The sequence below is a fragment of the Tasmannia lanceolata genome, unplaced genomic scaffold (assembly GCF_043159265.1).
Source record: "Tasmannia lanceolata isolate RefF3 unplaced genomic scaffold, GAP_Taslan_0.1 ptg000026l, whole genome shotgun sequence".
Lineage (NCBI taxonomy): Eukaryota > Viridiplantae > Streptophyta > Magnoliopsida > Canellales > Winteraceae > Tasmannia > Tasmannia lanceolata.
The window spans coordinates 7,636,310-7,652,994 of record NW_027518703.1 but is presented as its reverse complement, the minus strand read 5'-3'; the positions used below and the strand labels follow the sequence as shown (position 1 = coordinate 7,652,994).

The 16,685-nt window shown below is 39.4% G+C and overlaps 1 protein-coding gene across 1 annotated transcript; it reads right to left on the bottom strand.

Annotated features, from left to right (window-relative positions):
• Nucleotides 1-1,524: 1,524 nt before the first annotated feature.
• LOC143858578 (pentatricopeptide repeat-containing protein At2g33680-like) lies at nucleotides 1,525-6,029 on the bottom strand. Its single transcript, XM_077369246.1, has 2 exons — nucleotides 2,299-6,029; nucleotides 1,525-2,169 (listed from the first exon to the last, which is right to left on the bottom strand). Exon 1 carries the CDS (start codon nucleotides 5,613-5,615, stop codon nucleotides 2,418-2,420), a length of 3,198 nt encoding a protein of 1,065 aa, XP_077225361.1. The 5' UTR covers nucleotides 5,616-6,029; the 3' UTR covers nucleotides 1,525-2,169; nucleotides 2,299-2,417.
• Nucleotides 6,030-16,685: the final 10,656 nt, after the last annotated feature.

Genomic DNA, 16,685 nt, shown 5'->3' with positions numbered 1-16,685 from the left:
AGAAAAACAAGCAATAGATAACCAAAATATCAAATCATACAGGTCATGGCGCTTGTAAGTATTTACCCTTTCACGGGCCACCATCCAGCAAAAGCTTTGAATTTTCAGCAATGTGCTAGCGAACCAAACATGCGACCACTTGAATGAAGATTGGGGTCCCCTCACAAACAAAAGAAAAAATGACAAAGAGAGAATTCCCGTCTGGGGTCTGGGCCCAAATTCTCCATCAGTGATAAATGACGACACAAAGATATTGTGTAAACGACCAAGGAGATGAATCAAGGAAACAATCTCCTCATCCTTGAAATTATAATGCCACACCCAAAACCAAACTACCCTACCACACTCATAGCTATCAACAACACGACTTCCCTTCTCACATGCTAACCTATATAGTTCTCGGATACTTGTGACAAAGAAGAATTAACAACCCCCCCCCCCAGCGATAGGAACTCAATTTTGATGCCACAAATGGGCCTCCATGCACCAAAGCTTCTACCCCTACCTAACTCTCTCCACACCCATCCTTCCACTCCCCCTGTAGCAACACGCTCTTTGCCCAATCTCCAAAACCATTTACCGAGGAGAGCATTATTCCTCAAGCAAATGTTGTCGATCTCATGACCTTCCCTATCATTTGTGATAAGAAAAAAAATCCATGGGGTCCATCAGACAGATGGATAATTTAATGTGGGCCTTACATAATAAATGGGACAAAAAAATAGGCATGGAGGGGAGCCACCAGATAAAAAGGTCACCAAAGCACCACAGTCAGACGCCATGGCCTGGCATTGTGGTCGAGTGCCATGACCAACCACGGCAATAACCCAACAGCCCCACCATTACAGTCGGACCTGTTCCTCCCGAATAAGAAGACCACCATGCCTGAGTGCTATGGTGCTTCGCCGCAGACTTGTTATTCAGGGAACTGTCTTTTGAGGTCAATAATATAAAACTTATACAGAATAACGCAGAGGCAGAGATAATATAAAAATGAGGAAAGTGTTTCTACTCGGTCCCTAGATAAGCTTATCTACTCCTCCCTTTAAAAAAATACAGTGGGCCCACGCTGTTTGGATGATCCAAAGCATTCATTTGATAGGTCTTAACATAGATAGGGTGTGCCCAAAAAATCAGCACCAAAGGGTCATCCTAGCCCTTCGTTTTGTTGGGCACACCATGTCCAAAATGGACGCATATAAACGTGGACGTTTATATGTGTCCATTCTGGGCACCACAAGGCACTACAAAACGAAGGGCTAGGATGACCCTTTGGTGCTGATTTTTTGGGCACACCCTATCTATGTTAAGACCTATCAAATGAATGCTTTGGATCATCCAAACAGCGTGGGCCCACTGTATTTTTTTAAAGGGAGGAGTAGATAAGCTTATCTAGGGGACCGAGTAGAAACACTTTCCTCTATAAAAATAACAATTTGTACAAATTGATGATGCAGTAGTACTGGATTACTCAAATTTTGGTATTGCAAGCTGAGTAATAAGCCTAATATACAGGGATTCATTAAGAAAAAACATAAAAGAAGAAAAGAAGATACTATCACCAGAGGATTGATAGCACTCTCCATTCTCAGTTGGTCATGTTTGTAGAATGGATAAGGAGAAGAGGAAAGAAGAAGAAGAGTGAGGGAGAAAATAGTGAGTCTCCACTAAGGAGCTCTCATGTAATATGATGTATATGTAGGAGTCCAAATAGGGTTACATGGTACAAAGACTAAAATAGCCTCAATATTGCACATAATGACTAAAATACCCTTCCACACTCTTCAACAATGTTAAATGCCATATGAGGGTATGTTAAACGCCATCAGCTTCAACACTTGATCAGTTCAGCCTTAACAATATCCCATTCCATGAAAAGGCTTTTAGCAACAATTACATCAATATATACAAGGCATACCTCATCTGCGCAAGGAGCCTTGTCTCCGAAGCCACATTTGCCCTTTCTGGGCCATAATTCTATGTTTGGCTGCCCGCCCTGATAGCTCAACTTGTTTGATATCTTCAGAAACCGGCGTTGAATTTTTTGAGCTGAACATCATAATTTTTTTCTTTTCAAAAGGTAAAATTCCAACAAACCAGTCATAGACAATATTCCTCCGGAGTCCAGATGTGCACAGTAAGCGAGTAAATGATCAATTTGTATATGACCTGAATTTGACAAGAAAATAACATAGGTATAAGATTTTCTTTTCCATATAAGTAAATAAACAGTGTGAAGATTAAACACAACACTGAAGGAAAATCTCAATCACTGTACTCAAACTAATTACTACTAACCTATACTTCCACTTGTATACTCTGCTGGGTTTCTTGTATAATTGCTGAATAGAAGCTGCAGATGAATCAATCTAGCAAGAATTCTTTGAATTTCCATACGCTAAAATGACAAAACAAAATTATCCCCAGTCTCGGATGTGAAAAGCAAAACCATGCGGAGGCTTCTTAGATTCTAGCAAGCTTTGAGAAGCATTTGCACTTCTCTTTCCACCAACAAGATAAACCTCCATTTCATCTTTTATCTCTATCCAACTACAACCAGGCTCCTTCATTCCCCTACCTCTCATCTCATTTCTGACAATCTCCACATCAACCCATCTCCCGTGCATTGCATATATATTTGACAGCAAAACACGAGCCGCTGAATCATCTCTCTTGTCACCAAGAATTTTCCATGCTGCTTTCATTCCTAACTCCTCATTCCCATGGATTTTACAAGCAGCCAACAAAGTTCTCCACACCATTCCACTGGGCTCCATCGGCATCTCGTTTATAAATCCGTGAGCCTCATCTAACCTCCCAGCTCGGCTAAGTATATCAACCATACAAGCATAGTGCTCCTCCAGTGCCATCACTCCACTATCTTCTTTCATTGACTTGAATCGGATAATCCCTTCATCGACCAAACCAACATGACTACAAGCTGACAAAACAGCTATATAAGTAATATGGTCTGGTTTTACCCCCTCCATTTGCATTTCCTCAAACAGCTTTAGTGCCTCATTTGCACATCCATGTTGAGCAAAACCCGAAACCATAGCATTCCAAGAAACCAAATCTCTTACTTTCATCTTCTTAAACACATCCCACGATTCCCTTATGCTCCCACATTTGGCATACATATCTACCAATGCGTTCCCTACAGACACATCGGACTCGAGTCCGCTATGAACCACAAGGGCATGGACACACATTCCCTGCATAAGAGCGGCAGAACTTGCGCAAACACTTAAAACACCCACATAGCTAAAATAATCTTGATTTACTTGCTCCCACTTCATCAATTCAAACACCTCAAATGCTCTATCTCTGTTTCCAATCTGTGAATACCCAGTGATCATCGCATTTGACAAGACATCATCTCTAATTGACATCTCATCAAAAACTTTTCTCGCCCCGTCTGTGTATCCTGACTTAGCATACATTGACACCAATGCACTTCCTAAGCAAATATCCGAAATCAAGCCCATCTTCAAAACATAGGCATGTATTTGTTTCCCTGGTTCAATAGCTGCCAAATCAGCACAGCCTTGTAAAATAACCGCAAAAGCAACTGGGTTAGCACGCAACCCAGTCCGGTGCATCTGATAGAACAATCTCAGAGCCTCCCTGCTATTTCTATATCGCAAATAACCTAACATCAACATAGCATAAGAATTCGCATCCTGCCTTTTCATCCCAAAGAAGGATTTACAAGCATCGGTTATGCTTCCACATTTGACATAGAGGTTTGTAATGGCATTTCCGACAATAACATCGGAAAATCCAAGACCACTTTTGATTATACGAGAATGTATCTGCTCACCCACCTCCATGAGCCTCAGATCAGCACAGGCCCCAAGCACAGTAGAAAAGGTGAAGTGATCAGGAACCATTCCCATCTGATACTCCCTCCTGAAGAGTTCAACAGCCTTCCCAGCTTGAGAATTCCAGCAATAACCAGAAAGCATAACATTTACTGAAACCACACTGTGTGGGGAGACCATGAAGGAGGACAATCTACTAGCAGTGTCCATATACCCACATTTTGCATACATGTGAAGAAGAGATGTTGTCAAAAAGTCACAGAACTCAAACCCGAGTGTTAATACCAATGAATGGATCTGCTTGCCTAGTTCCATAGCCCGAAGACCGGTACACGCATTGATAGTTGTGGCAGCAATATATTGATCCAAAACTATTCCAGTTTTTCTAAAAGCACAAAAGAGCTCAAGTGCTTCACTAAATTGATGGTTCTGAACATTGCCCGCCATGATAGCAGTCCATGAAACTAAATCGCGTACTGGCATCTTAGTAAATGATACAATTGCATCCTCCATTTTTCCACTTCTTATGTACATGGAGATCAAAGCATTGCCAATACAGAGATACGACTCATAGCCAACTTTTATAATAAGACCATGGATCTGTCCACCCTCGTCTTTACCGAAACACAAGTTAAGGATACTGAGTAGGGCTCCTTGGTTCAAATTCAAGCCAGAGACAAGTTCTTCCACAAGTTTCAATGCCTTTTCTTTTTTACCATGTAGATGAAACCCTGAAATAATTAAAGAAAACAATGCAGCGTCAGGATTTTTTAAGGTATTGGAAATCTTGCTCATATAGGCTACCTCCCCAAGCTTTGCTAGCAATCTGACAAGCTCTGTAACAACAAAATTATCAGCACCCAACCCAACTTTGATGGAATATACATGAATATTTTTACAAAATTCAATCCTCTCTAAAGCAGAGCCTGCACTCATTACTACTCTCAGTGTCACTAGATCCATTACCCAACCCGCCCGACACATATCTCGGCAGAGTTCCACCGCATTGCCGAAAAACCCATTCCATACATACCCAGAAATCATAGTGTTCCAAGAGATAGAATTCTTTCTCGGCAACTCATCGAACTGTTTATGTGCATCAGGTAAAACCCCACATTTTGCATACATATCAACAAGGCCAACCATTACAAAACTATCAGAACCAAACCCAGTTTTAGTGATAAACCCATGAATTTGGAGCCCAAATTCTAGAATCCCAGAGGCAGAACAGGCCTTTAGAACCGACGCAATTATAAACTGATTCGGCTTCAACCCACATTCCTGAGTTTTCTTGAACAACTGGAATGCTTCTAGATCAAAACCATGGCTTACATAACAATAAATTAAAGTAGACCAAGATACTAAATCTCTCTCAGGAATTTCATCAAACAGTTGAACACAGTTCCTCAAAGCTCCTAACTTAGCATACATATCCAATAAAACATTTGAAATTGAACATTCTGCTTCAAAACCCAATTTGATGAGATGAACATGGACTAACCTACCCATTAAAAAATCGTTAGTCTTGATCGATTTTCTCAGTAGACCCATGTAGAAATACAGGTCTGTGGAGGGGAAGAGATTATCTAAACGACCAATGATTTCTAAAACATCAGTGACCCTTCCTTGTCTATTACAAGTTGGTGTTTTGTAAAATTTCTGTTTCCGCATATTAAATAGAGTTAGATTCCTGCAGCATTCCTTCATGTAGTTGTGTTTGAGTTGAGAGAAAGATGGGGAGAAACATGGGAAGGAAGCAAGCAAAGAGGTCCTCCTCAGCATGCCAATCATAACAATAACTTGAAGATATTGCAATGTGGTTTAGGTTTGAGATGGGCATGGTGGGAGATTCAAATTCAAAACACCATATATCTGTTGAATGTTTGAGGTGAGAGAAAGATGGGGTGAAACATGGGAGGGAAGCAAGCAAAGAGTACCCCCTCAACATCCAAATCATAGCAATAACTTAAAGATACTGCAATGTGGTTTTGGTTTGAGATGGGCATGGTGAGAGATTGTGAGGTTTTCAAATTCAAAACCCCATATATCTGTTGAAATGATCCTATATACTCTGTCTGATTATTTTCAGAGTGCTTTTGGGATTGTACACAATTAAAACTGGGGAAGGATGAGGGAAGAAACTTGAGAGAGGAGAATTCATCGAAATGAAAAAACCAAAAAATCAGACGTTGTTTGTGGGTTGGAACTTTGGAGTAGGGCTTTTAATGTTACAAAAATGCCCCAACATGAATAAATATATATAGGGTATTTTCGTACATATAAAGGGTATTTTCGTACATTGGTGCCTTCCATTCGGATCTAGAATGCTTTGACGGCCCCATCAAGTTTTTGGGGGCTAAGGCTGGGTCATGATCCGAAATAATTTTAGACATTAGGATTTGGATCCAATGGACATGTTCGGATCTAGCTACTATACACCAAATCATGTCCATTAACATTCGGATCCTTTTGATGGATCCATCGGACTGTCTGGGTCCATCCGTCCATTCAGCATGGCACCTGACTAGGTGGGTCAACTCATGATAACCCACCATATCAATGGTCCTAATCACACATGTCGAATGAGACTCAAAGGTGTGTATATCAAAACATGGAGGTGAAAACGTCAAATCTAGGGTGTGTCTATCAGAAAAGGGAGGTAAAAATAAATCAAACCTTATGGGTCATGCTGCCAAAGTGTTCATTCCCTCGTTCTGACACTCGTTAAAATGTAGGGAGCATTATACCATGTTATAATGTATACATTTTAGGGATTTGCTTGGGACTTTTGCATAAAGGGATTTCGCGGCTGGCTGTTGCACGAGAGAGCAGCCATCTCAGATGAATTAAATGAATGGGTCAAAATCTGAGCAAGCCGTGAATGCCTTTGTTCAAGAGTCACTAGCAAATCCCAAAATGATGCCTTGATAATATTCTGATTTCATCACTTTGTGACTGTTTTTTTGAGCTTATTGTGTCTTCCACCATCATCTTTCTCCAACAAGTCCTTATTTTTCCTCTAAGTGGTTGAGCTCCTTTATCTAGTTAAGCTCTGATGTCAGTCACTACTTCAAACTCTCAACACAACAATGTTTAGACATTATAGCCCTCTTCACTATATCACCCACTTTCACATTAATGAGAAAGATGAGGTACATCCATTTATTGTTAGTGATTTTGCATTTTCAAAATCATGTATATTACATGTTTTAGTGTTTTGGAAAATGTTTTATCAAAAGCGTTTGGGAAAAAGAAAATATTTTCTTGGAAATATTTGCTTTTACAAAAGGATGTAGAAGTGTAGTTGAAAAAGATAGTTCCACATCGGATGAGAGAAAAGAAAGAGAATGGCTTATAAAGCACTACATTTTCTAACTCTTGTTGATTGCACATTGGGTTGAACCTATGGTTGGACCCGCGGGACGGTGCAACGCACCGTTCGCACACGCGCACGCGCGCGCACGGCGTGGGCAATGGGCAATGGGCTATAGGGCGCATAGTGGCGCTTTATTGGCGCTTTTTTAGGCGCACTTTGCACTTCGCACCGTTGGATCAAGATGAAGGTGGGCCGGTCGGATGGGTGGGTCAAATGGTTCGCAGGCCCATCAAGCCGAATGGTTCAGTTGGGTTGGGCTTCGGTTCGGGCCTAACGGTCTGCCCAACGGACCCATGACTCCAACGGTCAAAGGGTGTGATCAAATGGGTTGTGTCCCTTTCCCCAACGGTCATGTGCCAAGGGGGTGCGATCCACACCATAGATGGTTGATCTAACGATGACTGGGTTGGAGAGAGGTTTTACTCAAGCCAACAGTCACATCTAGGATCGATCAGGACCGTTCAATATCAATGGGTGCGATCTAACGGTCAGATTTCAAACATTCTGGAAAGGTGCCCTGTAGAGGTGTTTTTCATACTGAAAAGACACCAGATGGTCTATAAAAATGTGCAAACTTCAGTCATTTAATATAGAAATCGAATTGGCAATTCTGACTGATTTTACACTCTCTTCTACACTCCTACAAAAATCCCCAAGTATTTCTACATACTGTTTTTCTTTTGTTTACTGTTCTAGATACTGTTTTTCTGCAGAAACAGAATCTAGAGATTTCTCTAAGGCTTGAAATTTCGGAAGGGCATTTCGGGTTTGATTCCGCTAGTGCTACGCGTCATCAAACATTAGTAGGGCTTCCCTACTAGGCTTCATTGTATCTTGGAGGCAATTCGCGGATCCCCTTTGCACACTACTAGTGGGGGCGAATCTTGTCTTAAGGAAAGTGATATCACGCCTTGAAGCAACAAGTTTATGTTTTCTATCATCAACAGTACCCTCAACAAATTTTCCAACAATCTTAAGACAAGATTTTTCTACTGTTGTTTCAATGGCACTTTATTCAGTTCGTCAAATGACCCAAGACTTTGTCAAACTCGAACTTTTCGACAAAGGAAATTTCAAGCGCTGGCAGAAGAAGTTGCACTTCATTTTGACATCACTCAAAGTGGTCCATGTTCTCACTACTCTAAAGCCGCCAGCAAATGAAAATGAAACTTTGGCGGAGGCTCGTGCAAGGATGAAGTGGGAACAGGATGACTACATTTGCAAATGGCACATCCTAAATGCTATGTCAGATACACTATTTGACATATATCAAGGCATGGGATCAGCAAGTGAAATCTGGAATGCACTTGAAGCCAAATACTTGGCGGAAGATGCCAGTAGCAAGAAATTCACTGTGAGTTAATTTTTAAATTTTTAAATGGTAGATGATAAGTCTGTTATTGATCAATTACATGAAATACAACATGTAATTAATCAAATTCATTTGCAAGGCATCCTTCTTGATGATTCTTTCATTGTCCCGTCAATTATTGACAAACTTCCACCAAATTGGAAAGACTTTAGAAAAAGTCTAAAACACAAGAAAGAGGAAATGTCTATTGAAGACTTGGCTCAATGCCTCAGGATTGAGGAAGAGTCAAGAATCAGAGACAAGAAAGAAAATGAAACTGTATCCTCTAAGATCCATTTGGTGGAAAATGTCAAGAATTCGAACCAACAAAGAAAAGGCAATTGGAAGAGAAACAAACACCCTGAAAAGAATACTAATAAGAATAAGAAAAGAAAGGGTGCTTGTTTCAACTGTGGCAAACCAGGCCATTACAAGAGTGAGTGCCGACTTCTTAAGGATAAGAAGTCGGGTGCACCAACAGACAAAGAAAAGTTTGTCGCCATGATTTCAGAGGCAAATATGCTTGAAGATGGCAATGATTGGTGGATTGACTCTGGTGCGACGATGCATGTCTGTAAAGACAGGAACCTGTTTTCAACTTATGAAACAGTTGAAGATGGAAGCGTGTTATACATGGGAAATTCGTCGACAGCAGAAGTCAAAGGCAAGGGCAAGGTGGAACTTGAGTTCACATCCGGCAAGCGACTCACTCTAACTGGTGTCTACCATGTACCAGAAGTTAGAAAGAACTTAGTGTCTGGAAGCATTCTCAACAAGAATGGCTTCAAACTTGTATTTGAATCTGACAAGTTCATTCATTCTAAGGGGGGTACTTTTGTTGGGAAGGGATATATGTATGAAGGGATGTTCAAACTTAATATCAATAAAGTGAATGTCTTTGCTTATGTTTTGAATTCTTCTTTATCTTTATGGCATAATCGTTTAGGACATGTAAATACTAGGAAAATAAATGATATGGTTAAGTTAACCTTAATTCCTAAATATGAAAATGACTTAGTAGATAGATGTAAAACATGCATGCAAACCAAGATAATCATTAAGTCATTTCCTAAAGTAGATAGAACTTCTAACTTGTTAGATTTAATTCATAGTGATGTATGTGACATACATAGTGTTCCCACAAAGGGAGGTAAAAAGTACTTTGTTACATTTATTGATGATTATTCTAGGTACTGTTATGTTTATCTACTTAGTCATAAAGATGAGGTTTTAGAAAAATTTAAGATTTATAAAACTGAAGTAGAAAACCAATGTATAACAAGCATTAAATGTCTCAGATCAGATAGAGGTGGTGAATATCACTTTCCTCATTTCTGTGAATCAGTAGGCATAGTCCATGAATCTTCTGCCCCTTATACACCACAACAAAATGGTGTAGCAGAAAGGAAGAATATGACACTTACTGAAATGATTAATGCTATGCTTGTTAATTCTGGTTTAAATAAAAGTTTTTGGGGTGAAGCCTTACTTACAGCTTGTCACATTTTGAATAGGGTACCAAGTAAGAAATCTGATATAACCCCTTATGAATTGTGGAAGAAAAGGAAACCAAACTTAAGTTACCTTAAAGTTTGGGGTTGTAGATCTATAGTTAAAGTCCCTAAACCTAAGTTAAGAAAATTAGGTGAAAGGGGTATTGAGTGTATCTTTTTGGGATATGCTAGTCACAGTAAGGCCTATAGGTTCTTAGTTATAGAACCTAATGATTTCATAGATGTCAATACCATAATTGAATCTAGAGATGCCTTTTTCTATGAAAATAGGTTCACTTCAATTCCTAAAGAAATTGAACCTACAACTTCTGTAGATCATCATTTAGAATCACAAACAGAAGTTGGTGAACCTAGTGTACAACCTAGTAAAATAAGAAGAAGTTCAAGAGATAGAAGGGATAGGAGTTTTGGCCCTGACTTTGTAACCTACCTGGTAGAAGGGACAAGGGAAAAACTCCAAGGTTCTGTCTTGTTAAACTTTAGCATAGAAAGTGACCCTCAAACCTATGGAGAAGCCATAAAGTCACAAGATGCTGCTTTTGGGAAAGAAGCAATTAATGACGAAATGGATTCTATCATGGGTAATAAAACTTGGATTTTGGTTGATCTACCACCTGGGTCTAAACCTATAGGATGTAAATGGATCTTCAAGAAGAAGATCAATGTAGATGGGACCATAGAAAAGTTTAAGGCAAGGTTAGTTGCCAAAGGGTTTACTCAAAAACCCGGTATTGATTACTTTGACACATATGCACCTGTTGCTAGGATTTCTACCATTAGAGTGTTGATTGCCCTTGCTTCCATATACAAACTTCACATTCACCAGATGGATGTTAAAACCGCATTCTTAAATGGTGAACTTGATGAAGAAGTGTATATGGAACAACCTGAGGGATTTATTCTGCCAGGCCAAGAGCATAAAGTATGTAAGCTTATCAAATCTTTGTATGGGCTTAAGCAAGCCCCTAAACAATGGCATGAAAGATTTGATAAAGTCTTAGTGTCAAATGGTTATAAGATACATGAATCAGATAAATGTATATACATTAAATTTAAGGGCGGCAAAGGTGTTGTTATTTGTTTATATGTTGATGACATGTTAATTTTTAGTACCGATATTGAAAGCATTCAATGTACTAAATCATATCTTTCTCAAAACTTTGATATGAAAGATATGGGTGAAGCTGATGTGATTTTGGGTATTAGAATCATAAGACAGGATAATGGTCTTATTCTAACACAATCACATTATATTGAGAAAGTTCTCAAAAAGTTTAACCATTTTGAATGTTCACCAATTTCAATACCTTTTGACCCAAATATAAAATTGTATCTTAATACTGGTAGGACTATCTCTCAACTAGGGTATGCTAGTGTAATTGGTAGTCTTATGTATGCTATGACTTGTACTAGGCCAGACATAGCATATGCTGTAGGTAAACTTAGTAGGTTTACCAGTAATCCTAGTTTTTCTCATTGGAATGCAGTCTATAGAGTTTTAAAATATTTAAAGAAAACTATAGACTATGGTTTATGTTATAGTGGGTATCCAACTGTAATAGAAGGATACTCTGATGCTAGTTGGATAACTGAGCGTATAGACCATTTATCAACCAGTGGGTGGATTTTCACCCTTGGTAGGGGAGCAGTCTCCTGGGCCTCTAAGAAACAGACATGCATAACAACTTCAACTATGGAAGCAGAGTTTATAGCTCTGGCAGCATGCTGTAAAGAGGCGGAATGGCTTCGGAATTTGTTATTGGAAATTCCGTTATGGTCTAAACCAATGCCATCGATTTATGTCCATTGTGATAGTCAGGCCACACTATCAAGGGCATATAATCATGTTTATAATGGTAAGTCTAGACATATAGGACTTAGACATAGTGCTATAAAAGAGTTACTTACTAATAGAGTAGTAACTATTGATTTTGTGAGATCGAGCCAAAACTTGGCCGATCCATTCACTAAAGCTCTTGCAAGAGATCTGGTGTGTAAAACATCATTAGGGATGGGGTTAAAGCCATTAACCAATAGTCACCAATGATGGAACATCAACTCAACACTTGAATAAACATCAAGTCTTGAGTTCAATGAGTTCAAGTACATCATATGGAGTGATTGCAAGCACTATAATCTGTATTATTTGCCATCCCAAGGTAAAGTGCTTGGTACCTGTAATGTTTAAAAGGAGAAGGCTGAGTATTTAAACTCTTAATAGGCTTATAACATAATGTTGGAGTGTCTTAGTTACAGGGGCACTCTTGATAAGCCTACCTATGTGAGTGTGGGAGTGGTGCCACTTCCTATGAGACCTGGCTAGTCTCTAGAGCGCTCATGAAACCAAGATATAGACACAAGGCCAGTTCATGTGTCGGTTTTAGAAATTGCCCAAAGAGGTGAAATCTTGTGTGTGAAACGTATCCGGTTAATCATATAGAATAGCTAGTTCAAAGATACGTCTACTATGCAATTCTGGTTAACTTTGATATGTCCTCACTAAGTGAAGGTTCAAATCGAGAGATATCTTCATCTATGCATAAGATTTCCAAGCCTGATGAGAAAATTTTCTTTGATTTTGAAAATGGTGGGGGATTGTTAGTGATTTTGCATTTTCAAAATCATGTATATTACATGTTTTAGTGTTTTGGAAAATGTTTTATCAAAAGCGTTTGGGAAAAAGAAAATATTTTCTTGGAAATATTTGCTTTTACAAAAGGATGTAGAAGTATAGTTGAAAAAGATAGTTCCACATCGGATGAGAGAAAAGAAAGAGAATGGCTTATAAAGCACTACCTTTTCTAACTCTTGTTGATTGCACATTGGGTTGAACCCATGGTTGGACCCGCGGGACGGTGCAACGCACCGTTCGCACACGCGCACGCGCGCGCGCGGCGTGGGCAATGGGCTATAGGGCGCATAGTGGCGCTTTATTGGCGCTTTTTTAGGCGCACTTTGCACTTCGCACGTACGCAACGTCGCGAGGAGCGATTGGAGCCTTTAATTTTTCCAGATTTGATCTGCACCGTTGGATCAAGATGAAGGTGGACCGGTCGGATGGGTGGGTCAAATGGTTCGCAGGCCCATCAAGCCGAATGGTTCAGTTGGGTTGGGCTTCGGTTCGGGCCTAACGGTCGGCCCAACGGACCCATGACTCCAACGGTCAAAGGGTGTGATCAAATGGGTTGTGTCCCTTTCCCCAACGGTCATGTGCCAAGGGGGTGCGATCCACACCATAGATGGTTGATCTAACGATGACTGGGTTGGAGAGAGGTTTTACTCAAGCCAATAGTCACATCTAGGATCGATCAGGACCGTTCAATATCAATGGGTGCGATCTAACGGTCAGATTTCAAACATTCTGGAAAGGTGCCCTGTAGAGGTGTTTTTCATACTGAAAAGACACCAGATGGTCTATAAAAATGTGCAAACTTCAGTCATTTAATATAGAAATCGAATTGGCAATTCTGACTGATTTTACACTCTCTTCTACACTCCTACAAAAATCCCCAAGTATTTCTACATACTGTTTTTCTTTTGTTTACTGTTCTAGATACTGTTTTTCTGCAGAAACAGAATCTAGAGATTTCTCTAAGGCTTGAAATTTCGGAAGGGCATTTCGGGTTTGATTCCGCTAGTGCTACGCGTCATCAAACATTAGTAGGGCTTCCCTACTAGGCTTCATTGTATCTTGGAGGCAATTCGCGGATCCCCTTTGCACACTACTAGTGGGGGCGAATCTTGTCTTAAGGAAAGTGATATCACGCCTTGAAGCAACAAGTTTCTGTTTTCTATCATCAACAGTACCCTCAACAAATTTTCCAACATTTATACTGCATAGCCAATAAACTTATATCCAATAAACTTAAAATAGATTTTCAATTATATGATTTTGGTTGGATGCGTGATGTTCGGTTGAGCCTTTGGGAGACCTCTTTCCAGACTTGCTTTTGGTAGCTTCTAACAAGAAAGCGCTAGTATGTGAATGCTTTGATCGTATTGATGGTAGAGTGATTTGGAATCTGAGATTCAGGAGGAACTTTGATCGTGAACTAGTCTCTATTTCCCAGTTATTAGATATTATTAAAAGGTGTTACATAAAGAGAAGTGGATCTGATAAAAGAATATGGATTTGGAACACTTCCGGTTTTTTTTTAGTTAAGTCTTTATACTTTCACTTTGTTCCATCCTTCTAAAGTTGCTCTGTCAGCCCAAGTGTGGAAATTTCATTGTCCTCCTCTGGTTAGTTTCTTTGGTTGGGCTGTGTGTAGTGGTCGTATTCAAACTATTGACTTCTTACGTAAAAGGGGTATGATATTAATGGATAATTGTCCTCTTTGTTTGGAGGATGGAGAATCTATAGACAATTTGTTTATCCATCGCAAGGTAGCGAAAGAGATTTGGGGTCACATTTTATTGAGGTTTGGTATTTGTTGGGTGTTCCCAGAATCCATCTCCGAAGTAATCAAAAGTTGGGATTTTGCTCCTTGGAAAATAAAAGGGGAGGTGGTGTAGTAGCAGAGGCAAACTAGATGTAGTAAGTGGGAATGTTTGCCTGCTCCAAGTATTAAGCAAAATGCAAGCACTTGAGAGAATCAATGTCACTCAAATGTAATTCCAAATGAAGAATTAGTGGAGCCGAAGCATAATCTGAACCGCTTAGAAACAATTCTGTATACAGCCTGTGGTTGGGAGATGTGTGAGCTACGGGCGAAGTGACGCTTGATTGGGAGAGTTGGCTATCCAAGTAGCTTGTGAATCAAGGACTTATAAGTGAGGCTGATCTTACTTTTGCCAATGTAATAGAAAGGAGGGATAATCAACTCGGTGGACAGTGAAACATTGAATGGAGAAGGCTCAAGTCATTAAAGCATTAAAGCAAACACAAGGTCTACAATTGAAGAGGCCAATTAATAGTGGGTTGGAGAAATAATGGGGTGGGCATTAAATCAAGTAGAATGGCTGCAATAAAAAAAAAAAAAACCAATCACTAGTGGTCTATTAAATAATATTAAATAATAATTTAAAATCTGATTTTTTGGAGATATTCCCCGAAATTTCGCGGAAAACAAAATTTCGATCGAAATTTTGTAACATTTCGATTTCACCCCATTTCGGTTTCGGTCTCAACCAAAATCCGAAATTTTGGATTTCGGTCAAAATTTAAGACATTGGTTAGAACAATACTTTTTTATTTTGAACAGGGTTTGCCTACATGGGTAGAAGATTTATAGATAGTGGAGTTGATGGGTCTGGGTTAATTTTGCTTTAACACATTTCCTCGCCTATTCTCTGTCGAGGTGAACCGAAACTCAAGTGATGGTTAAACTTTGAGAGCTCAAGTACCTTGTCTTCTGCTTTAGGGTAGAGGAAATGTGCCATGCTGGATTCTGCACCAATACATAGGTGGTGTAGGACTAGGAAGAGAAATAGAAGAAGAGGATTTTACTTAGGAGAGGCGAATGTGCCCTGTAGGAAATGTGTTCAAAGCAAGGCACTTAAAAGAGGAAATGTGTTCCAAGCACATAAAAGAGGAAGATTATAATACCCCACAAAGTTTGGCCATTCTTCTCTCTTTTCCCTCTTTTTCTATTTCTCTTCCCGGTCCTGCATTAAAAGGTCACCAAAATATCCCTTTTTCTTGTTCCCCTAAGTCACAAGCTGGTCCCGATCATTACTTCGGAACATGATTTTAAATTTCGACCGAAATCCGAAATTTCGATTAAAACCATTATTTATTAAAAAAAAAAAGTGTTACAAAATTTCAGTTCGAACCAAATTACCAAATTTCGGACCGAAATTTCGGTTTTCGGTGGGGTCCGAAACGGTTACCCCGAAATTTTAAACCATGCTTAGGAGAGGCGAACCATCACGCCCTTAGCTAAGTTCACTCGGCTTCCGAAGGTACGGATAACTAATATGACTGGGTTAATAAACGTGGTCATAGTGTAGGGAACAGCTGGATAGGTTAGAAGAAAATGGAAACTGGATATGCCTGTGGAACTGATGCAACGTTTTTTGTTTGTTTGTGGTGAGGGCTAACTTCCTTCTAGAGTATTTTTGAATACTGTATTTAAGGGTAGTTCTACCCTCTTTTAGTATTTCCTTCGTGGGGTATTATAATCTTCCTTTATAGCCTGTTTGGTTAGTAGGAAAGTTTTTTCCTCCTAGGAAAGCCTTTTCTTTTCTTTTCCTTTCCATAAAATCCTTTTTTCATTGATTGGTACAACAAACATAAAAAAGAAATCTTGTTCATTCTCATTCCTCTCGTCTGTACATCATGTTGTTTGGAAAAGAAAGAGGAGCACATTTACAAAGGCAATTACTCAATGTTGTGATATTACAGTTAGCACTATCATGGCAACCTGTAGACGGTTAATATCATTGTCCATATGATACTATATGGAAGATACATGAAAATTTTGTGAGCTGTGTTTCAACTCCATGATTTGAAGAATAGTATTTGCCTTTGTATTTTCCAATGCTGTTCGTGCATGCATCTGCATGTGGAAATTCCTAATGAATGAATCAAACCCCCTTCCCTCTCTGATCTTGTTACAAGAAATTATCCACATGCTTTGAATATTATTTTTCTTGTGCATTTCCTTCATTTGATCCCT